The sequence below is a fragment of the Orycteropus afer genome, unplaced genomic scaffold, assembly GCF_000298275.1.
Source record: "Orycteropus afer afer isolate SDZICR_OR568_19922 unplaced genomic scaffold, OryAfe1.0 scaffold00174, whole genome shotgun sequence".
NCBI classification, from domain to species: domain Eukaryota; kingdom Metazoa; phylum Chordata; class Mammalia; order Tubulidentata; family Orycteropodidae; genus Orycteropus; species Orycteropus afer.
In genome coordinates, this window is record NW_006921761.1 from 5,667,545 (window position 1) to 5,676,912 (window position 9,368).

Here is a 9,368-nt window from a genome sequence, read left to right on the forward strand (position 1 = left end):
AGGGCAGTGACCAGCAGGGCCACCTTCTTGGGCCTCTTTTCCACAGGCAGCTCCTTGTTGGGCACCATGGCCTTCACATACCAGGTCCCCGGAAGAGAGCTGGAGGTGAGCAGGCTGTGAGCCCCCAGCCGGCCCCCCTGGCACCTCATGGACCTCCACACTGTGTGCCAGCAACACACAGCCCAGATCCCCGGGCCAGCTCCTCCACACTGCGTGCCAGCAACATACAGCCCAGACCCCTGCGCCAGCTGCAGACCCTAAAGGCTGGCCGGGCTCCGCACCTGGACATGCTGGCATGGTCGCTGCCAACCACACACAGTCCCATCCCCACGTGGAGGCAGAGGGCGTCTGCAGCCCTACAAACCTAGTCTCTGCAGGACGAGGCTCCGACCAGATGGAGAGGAGGTGCCAGGGTGCCAGTTCAGCAGGACTGTGAGCTGAGCTGGCCGCTGCTCGGCCCCCCTGTGCCCGCGGAGGGCCAGGTCTGGAGGCAGACAGTTGACTCTCCCTGTTCCCTCTGACCAACCCCTGCTGCAGTGCAGAGCCAGGGCCCTAAACTGCATCGAACCCCCAGCTTAAAACGACAGCTCCTACAGTTGGGCCGTTCCTCACAAAGCTAAACACAGAACCACCACAGGCCGGTGGGGTCACTAGGAGTGGAGTCACACACACACACGCACACACCTGCACACATGCGTGCACATGCACGGACCTCCTCCCGTACCAGAACCACCACAGGCCTGTCGGGTCACTGGGGGTGGAGTCACCTCCCTCCCCCTGCTGTGGACCTCCTCCCACACCAGACGGGACAGAAGCCGTAGTCATATTTATTTTCAATTTCCATCATAGACTAATATGTGGTAGAGTTGTAAATGGCTTCAGTGTAGTAGTCTTAGATGACAGGGACACTAACAACAAAACTGTTTTCCTAAACTCCACACTGAACGACAACGTTATCAGTTCAACTGTAGGAACTGGCTGGGCCTTTTCAGACTTCTCTCCTTTTCTTTCAGTCCCTGCTTCATTCGTAAAAACATTCCTGATAAAGGCTCGCAAACAATTATCACAACACTGTAGCTGAAACACCAGAAAGTTTGACAAAATCCGTGACTATGAAACCCCCGTCGGCACCACAAACAGCACCAGGTGCCGGCAGCCTGGGCCGACGAAGCCACGTGATCGGAAGCCTCGGTGAAGTGGGTGGTGACGGCTCTGACTGAGCGCATTGTTGTTGTTGTTGTTATGTGCCGTCGAGTCGGACCTGACTCATAGCGACCCCTCCTTGGGTCTCCGAGGCAGTTATCACTACGGAAGTTGATTGCCCCATCTTCCTTCAGAGGAGTGGCTGGTGGGTTTGAACCGCCAGCCTTCTGGTTAGCAGTCAAGTGCCTTAGGCAGTATGCTACCAGAGCTCCCGACTGAGCGCATTAGAGGCTTTAAATTGAACTAGAATAGTTCTCCTCAGGGGGATATGGACACCTGGAAGCTGGGCTTACCAAAAACGCTTGTGTTGATAAAACTAAGGGTACTTTTCATAAAATGTAACAAATTTCTGCTGAAACACTGCCTAAAAGTTTTACAGACGGTCATTTGACGTCACGCCCTCTGACAGTGTCACTGGTGACTCACACCCCTTATCTGTGGTCCTTACCACAGGTGATGTCCATGCCATGTGACCTAGTGGGTCCACTCCTGAACATACACCCAAAAGCACTGAAACCAGCGACTCAGACAGACACCTGTCCACAGCCATGCACTGCAGCGTTATGCATGGCTGCATGAGTGGAGAGAACCCAGGCGCCAACAGCAGGTGGACTGACTTCAACATGTGGTCCATGTACACAGCGGACTACTCAGCCGTGAAGGGGGACGCAGTCCTGCTGCCACGACAGGGAGGAAGCTTGACACGAGACGCTGAGTGGGAAAGTCAGGTACAAGGGACAGGCCGTACAGCCCCTAGACACGAAGTATCCAGAAGAGACAAACAGAGAAAGGCAGGAAAGCCAGGGGCTGGGGTAGTTACCGCTGACAGTGGCCTGGGTTGCTCTTTAGGGTTAAAAAGAAAACTATATATATATGTCCACTCGTCTGTCAATGTGTCATACTGTGGTGGCTTGCATGCTGCTGTGAGGCTAGACGCTAGGCCCACATTGTTTCCAACACCTGCAGGTCAGCCATGGAGGACAGGTTTCAGTAGAGCTCCCAGACAAAGACTGACCAGGGGCAAGGATGTGGCCAGGCCCACTTCTGAGAAAACTGGCCACCTTATGAACATCAGGGAAACATTATCTGATGTAGGCCAGAAGCTGAAGCCCTCAGGTTGGAAGGCACTCAGAATACAACTGGGGAAGAGCTGCGTCCTCAAAGGCGAGTCGACCTTAATGACACGGATAGAGCAAAGCTTTCATTTGCTGATGCGGCATGACTTCCAAGGAGTGGCTGGTGAACCACCAGCCTTCTGGTTAGCAGTCAAGTGCCTTAGGCACTATGCCACCAGAGCTCCCTAGGTATATATCCTGAAGCAGTGAGAGCCAGGACATGAATAGGCACACCCATGTTCATCGCAGCACTATTCACAATAGCAAAGAGATGGAAACAACCTAGGTGCCCATCAACAGAAGAATGGATAACCAAACTATGGTACATACACACAATGGAATACTTTGCAGCCCTAAAGAATAATGTAGAAACTGCAAAACACCTCATAACATGGATGAACTTGGAGGAAATTATGCTGTGTGAAATAAGTCAATCACAGAAGATCAAATATAGTATTAGTTCATTATTGTAAAAAGTCAAGGAGAGGTCTCTGTATGGAAGGAAATTTTCCTTGTTGGTTACCAGGTGTGGTGGTTCAGTGTGTGTGTCCGCTTGGCTGGGCCTGGCGGAGTGGCTGGGCAGCTGGATGGAGTGTTCCCCGTGGTGAGGCTGGTCATCAACTCCACGGTGGGATGTATTGGGGCAGCTGAACAGCTGCTTGGGGGTATGGTCTGCTTCCCGTCTATAAGAAACAGCTTCGGTAACAGTCTCCAGCTGATGGCACACTTGAACCCTGCATGTAGCCGTGTCATTGTTCAGCAGCCTGCCATGCTCTGCCGACCTTGGGACTTTCAAGAGACTTGAATGAATGGCCTGCCATGTGGTTTGACAACATTGGAACTGTGCCTTTTTACTTGTCAACCTTGGGTTTGTTGGCCTCAGCAGCCAGCAGCTGAGTGAAGAAAAGCCTCCAGCTCCAGTGGGCCAGAAGCAGGAGGCAGAGCTGCACCCCAAGATTGGGGGGCTTTCACCCAGCCCTAGAGCCTGGGACTTTGAACTTGGACTTAAAGCCTCCACATCATTAAGAATAAAGTCCTGTTTGTTAAGGCCATCCTATTTGTGGTATATTCCTGTCAGAGTGGCACTAGGGAACCAGAACACCAGGTGGGGGAGGGGGGGGGAGGGGACACTGCTAGAGACATAGAGACAAGTATTGATTTGGGTGAAGAGAAGGGCAATGTCCCAAATGTGAGTGATCAACATGGTGGCACTGAGGAAGACAGAGAGAGGTGCATGGGAAGTGCAGACAACAAAGATGAACCCTTTTGCACATATGGTACTGCGTTATCAGTGAAGGCAAACACTGATGCACGTATGGGCGGACAGAATCTACTTCCGTAGTGATACCGCCTCGGAGACCCAAGGAGGGGTCACTATGAGTCGGGGCTGACTCGACGGCACATAACAACAACAACATGTGGGGGCGGGGAGTGTGCCCATGACCATGCATAGGGTTGGCAGACAATGTTTCTACAAGTATATTTGTACGTTCTGTAAGAATTCCCAATTATATAGTAGAGCTGACATGGGGCAAGGTTGTAGTGACTTCTTGGTCACAGCCAGCTCCCCAGAGGGAGGAAGTAGTTGGACCTGTGGGCTCAGCACCATAGTCACAGGGACATCAAGCTCAATTGGCATAACATACTACACAAAACATTGTTCCACCCCCTACTTTGGCGAGTAGCAACTGGGATCTTAAAAGCTTGCAAGCAGCCATCTAGATGCAACGATGGGTCTCTCCTCGTCCAAAGCAAAGAAGAATGAAGAAAACCAAAGATTCATGGAAACAATTAGTCCTAGCGACTGGTACACCATGTGATCCACAGCCAATACGACTATGAGACCAGAAGAACTAGATGGTGCCCGGCTACCACTGTCAACCACTCAGAGGTGGATCTACGTAAGAGATCCTGGATATAGAGGGAGAACAATGTGGAACAAAACTCAAAATCATAAAAAGGGGGGGGGAGCAATAGGTTTGCTGATCTGATAGAGCCTGGTGGAAACCCTGAGACTATGGCCCCTAGCCACTCTTCAGGTCTGGAATTGAACCCACTCCTGTGGTTTCTAGCCAAACAAAAGATAGCCGTATAGGCTGAACATTTACATTAGGTAGATACACTCCTTGGAGAGAACAATCATGGGAGAATAGAAGGGCTGTGTATGGACAGGAAGACATGCTCATGGGGCAGGAGTACATGGAGGGAAGGACACATGGAAGAGGTAACTATGGGGAGGAGGTGTTACATTGTGGGAAATTGCAGTCAAGATCATGAGACAAAATGTATATGAACTGCAGTATAGAAAATGAATTTGCTTTGTAAACTTTCACCCAAATCACAATAAAAATTGTTAAAAAAGAAAAAGAAATGTAGAATCTGCAAAACACTGCATAACATGGATGAACTTGGAGGGCATTATGCTGAGTAAAATAAGTCAACCACAGAAGGACAAATATTGTTAGTCCACTATCATAAGAAGTCGAGGAAAGGTTTATTTACAGGACACTTTCTTTGTTGGTTACCAGGTGGGACGGAGGGAAGATGGGAAAGTTTTGTTTGCAGGGCACTGAGCTAATACTAATGGTGGTGGGATATTTTGGAAGAGGGCAGCAATAATGGTGGCACAACGTGAAAAATGTCATCAATGTCCCTGAGCTGTAAACGGGGAAGCTGTCATGTTGGCGAACGTCTCATGTATGTTTTCACCACAAAAAAAGTAAAGGAAAAAAGATCTGTCTTGAAATACAATGCCGTCAGTAATAGGATAATATCCACATGTCTACAAGGAAGATGAGTTAATACGCCTATTATTCCAATTTACACACCAACCACGAAGGCCAAAGATGAAGAAACTGAAGTGCTGCTTTTTTTTAAATCAACTTCTGTGATCTGAGCAGGCAATCAAGATGTATTGATAATTACTGGTGACTGGAATATGAAAGTAGGAAATAAAGCAGCAGCTTGGTTGGAAAACACACCATCGGTCATAGAAATTACACTGAAGGTGGCGTGATGGAATTTTGCGAGACCAATGACTACAAATATCTTTTTACAACAACCTAACAGCCAGACGGCATCTCACCTTCTTTGGTCATGTGGTCAGAAGGGACCAGTCTCTGGAGAGGATCTCACGCCTGGGAAAGTGGGGGGTCAGTGGCCCAAGATGGCGGCTGTGACAGTGGGCTCAAGCACAGCCGGGACTGTGAGGGTGGCATGGGGCCAGGCGGCGTTCGTTCTGTCATGCGTGGGGCCACTGTGAGCCAGCGCCAATGTGACGGCACCGGATGACAGCCATACACGTGGGCCTTGCCGGATGGAGCTGATAGGAGTCAAACCGACCACATCTGTGGAAAGAGATGATGGAGAAGCTCAGTGGCTTCAGTCACAGGCCAGCGGCCGACTGTGGACAGACCATCAGTTGCTCATGTGCAAGTTTAAGTTGAGACTGAAGAAAATTAAAACAAGTCCAAAAGCAAAAACTAAACTCACAGCCATCAAGCCAATTTGACTCATAGCGGCCCCTCCTTGGCTTTCCGAGGTGGTATCACTATGGAAGTAGATAGCCCAGCCGTCCTTCCAAGGAGTGGCTGGTGGGTTTGAACCGCCAACCTTCTGGTTAGCAGTCAAGTGCCGCAGGCACTGCACCACCAGAGCTTCCCGACAGCCAAAATATGACCTTGAGTATATCCCACCTGAATTTAGAGACCATCTGCAGCCAGATTTGATGCACTGAACACTAATGACCAAAGAGCAGACACGCTGTGGGATGACATCAAGAACGGTACACACGAAGAAAGCAGGTCATTAAAAACACAGGAAAGGAAGAAAAGACCAAAATGGACGTCAGAAGGGATGCCAAAACTGGCTCTTGAAAGCAGACAAGCAGATGGAAGGAATGATGAAATAAAAGAACTGGACAGATTCAAAAAAAAAAATTACCAAGTAAAATGCTACAGTGAAACGTGCAGACCTGGAGCGGGAAAACTGGAAGGGAAGAGCGCGCTCGGCACTTCTCAGGCTGAGAAACTGAGGAAAAAATTCGAGGTTCAGATTGCAGTGCGGAAGGATGAGGTGGGCAAAGTACTGAATAACGCAGGGAGCGTCTGAAGAAAATGGGAGGAGCACCCCGAGTCACTGTCCCTAAAGAATTGCTGGAGTCCAACCATTTCAGGAGGTGGCACGTGACCAAGAACCGAGGGCACTGAAGGAAGAGAGCCAAGCTGCCAAGAGTTGGTGAGAAACAAGGCTCCAGGAATCGCCGGAATGCCCACCGCTGGAGGCGCTCACTCTTTAATGGGAAGATGCCATTTTACTCACACACACACACACACACACACACAGGTGGTGACCACGTGCAGGTGTGCATGGCCTCAGGCTTCTTCCCCAGGGCTGACGGCTGTCTGGGAAGCAGAAACCAGCAGGCGGAGCCAATGGACACTTCACAGAGGCGGGGTGGAGGGGTCAACAGAGGCTTCAGGGCGGGAGCCCGATCGCAGTACTCCACAGGATGTCTGATCACATGGCCCCGAGGCCCTGCGCGCCAGCGAGTGCCCGGAGCCACCACTTGCCGGACAGGAGCGGACTCTGGCTGTGGGGCCTTGATCCGGGACAGGAGCCCAAGGCGCTTGGACCAGCACCCTCGGTGGGGAGGCGGCGGGCAGAGCGGGCGCCGGGTGACCCCGTTTGTGGCCACTGGAAGGCAGCCGAGCCTCGGCAGGCAGCCTGGCTGCTCTCCTCCCCGAAGGCTCCAGGTGGAGGACCACGCGGGTGTGCCCAGGCTGTGGGCTCCAGCAAGCTGGAGTCTAACTCCCCACGCCACGCTTCTCTGTAAATGGTCCAAGGAGAAAAAAAGGCCTGTGCTGAGCCTGCACGACAGGTGGGCGGGCGGGGTGGAGCACGCCTTCCCCACTGGCTCCAAAGCCAGGCCCCTCTCCCGGCCCAGGGGCTAGAGGTGGGGCGCTGCCCGGAACGGGGCTGCAGAACTGTCTGCGACCCTGCCTCGCCAGCTCTGTTTGCGGAGCGTGCGTCCCTTCTGAGGGCCCATCACTTGTAACTCAGATCATGCATCTGTGGACCTGAGGCCACGGTTAGGCCCTTCATCCCCAGCTCCCCTAGTAAGCAGACACCAGGCCCAGGGCCCTGACTAACAAGTGCTCCCTGCAGAGGGCACTGGGGGCAGCTGTGCCCCCCAGCTGGTGGGGGGGTCCCCCCTCCCCGGCTTTGGTCCACTGGCTGCCCTGAACCAGAACTCCAGCCCTGAACTCTCAGCCCCCACGGGCTAGCCCCGAACACCCCGTTCTCCCCCACGGCCACGCCCCCACGGCCACGCCCTGGAGCTCAGCTCTGCATCTGGCCAGCCTCACCGCCTGCCTAGGTGGCTGGCAGGGCGGCCTCTGGGCCAGGGAGGGCGGGGCTGCCAGGGAGCCTTAAAGAGAGCACGCCCCCACCCCAGGCCGACATCCTCACCGCCTCAGCCTCCTGCCATGGCCGAGACCGCCAAGCTCCAGCTGTTTGTCAAGGTGCCGAGTGGGCTGGGCTGGGGCAGGGCTGTGGGGAGAGGGCAGAGCTCTCGGGGACGGCTGAGGGGGTCTCCCGGACAGTGGCTGAGCCGCTCCTGCTCTGGTGGGCTCAGGGACTCAGGCCACCCTCTGTAAACTGAGTCAAGTGGGGCCAGCCTGAGGGAGAAGGCCCCCAGTGAGTCACCACGAAAGAAGGAGCGTGTGCCCCCTGCCAGCCGGGTTCTGGGCCCAGTGCTTGGGAGAAAAAGGCACTGGCTGGGGAAGTACCAACCGGGCTGAGGCCCCAGAGCTCCCCGCCAGTGAGCAGAGGAGACAAGGCCCTGGGCCAAGCAAGCCCTGGGTCTCAGTTCAGGGCCTAGTCTTGGGGTCTGACTGTGTGAGTCAGGGCTGGCAGCCTCTACCTTCTTGGCTTTCGGGGTGAGAGAGTCAGTGTGATGCCCGCCCCGACGCCCAGCTTGGTGGTGTGAATCACTGAGAAAACAGCTCGCCAGCCCACCCCACCCTGTGGCCAGCCCACTGGGCCTGGAGCCCAGGGGCCTGGCCACTGTCCAGGCTCTGAAGATAAGGGTCGGGAGGCCGAGGTCCCAGCCTGCCCTGGCAGCCGGGCGCCCTCTCCAACTCAAGGGCCCTCACCCGCCTCCTGGCGCAGCCTGCCTGACCGCCCCGCCCGGATCTGCTCCCACCCGGCCGGGTGATGCATTCCTGGGGCTGCGCCCTGCGCTGACCCCCTGCTCCGCCCACCCAGGCGAGCGAGGATGGCGAGAGCGTGGGTCACTGCCCTTCCTGCCAGCGGCTCTTCATGATCCTCCTTCTTAAGGGAGTGCCGTTCACGCTCACCACCGTGGACGCGCGCAGGTGAGCCCGCCCCCGCCCCGCCCCGCTCCCCACCCCCCCGGCCCCAGCGCGGGGCCCGGCTCTCCCTCCTCCTGTACCGCAGGTCCCCCGACGTGCTGAAGGACTTCGCCCCCGGCTCGCAGCTGCCCATCCTGCTGTTCGACGGCGACGCCAAGACAGACACGCTGCAGATCGCGGAGTTTCTGGAGGAGGCGCTGGGACCGCCAGAGTGAGGGCCCGGCGGGCGGGCCACGATGGGCCCCGGGAGGGTGGCTGCCACAGGGCCCAGGCGGTGGACGCGAGGCGCCTGACAGCGCGTCCCGCCCGCCCCGCCCACAGCTTCCCCAGCCTAGCGCCTCGCTACCGGGAGTCCAGCACCGCGGGCAACGACGTCTTCCACAAATTCTCGGCGTTCGTTAAAAACCCCGTGGCCGCGCAAGACGACGGTGAGCGGGCCGGGGGCCGCCGGCGGGGAGGGCGCGCGCCCGGGCCGGCGCCTCACCGCCCCCAACCCCGCAGCCCTGCACCAGCAGCTGCTCCGCGCCCTGCGCCGGCTGGATGTCTACCTGCGCGCGCCGCGGGAGCACGAGCTGGAACGCGAGCCGCAGCTGCGCGAGTCCCGCCGCCGCTTCCTGGACGGCGACCAGCTCACGCTGCCCGACTGCGGACTGCTGCCCAAGCTGCACATCGTGGA

The 9,368-nt window shown here is 55.6% G+C and overlaps 1 protein-coding gene across 1 annotated transcript in view; it reads left to right on the top strand.

The window, feature by feature from the left end:
- Positions 1-7,804: 7,804 nt before the first annotated feature.
- Positions 7,805-9,368, top strand: part of CLIC3 (chloride intracellular channel 3) — a 1,907-nt gene continuing 343 nt past the window's right edge. The window contains exons 1-5 of the mRNA XM_007946941.1: positions 7,805-7,840; positions 8,586-8,695; positions 8,778-8,903; positions 9,014-9,120; positions 9,194-9,365. Of these exons, the coding sequence (XP_007945132.1) occupies positions 7,805-7,840; positions 8,586-8,695; positions 8,778-8,903; positions 9,014-9,120; positions 9,194-9,365 (551 nt within the window). The remainder of the gene's footprint in view (positions 7,841-8,585; positions 8,696-8,777; positions 8,904-9,013; positions 9,121-9,193; positions 9,366-9,368) is intronic.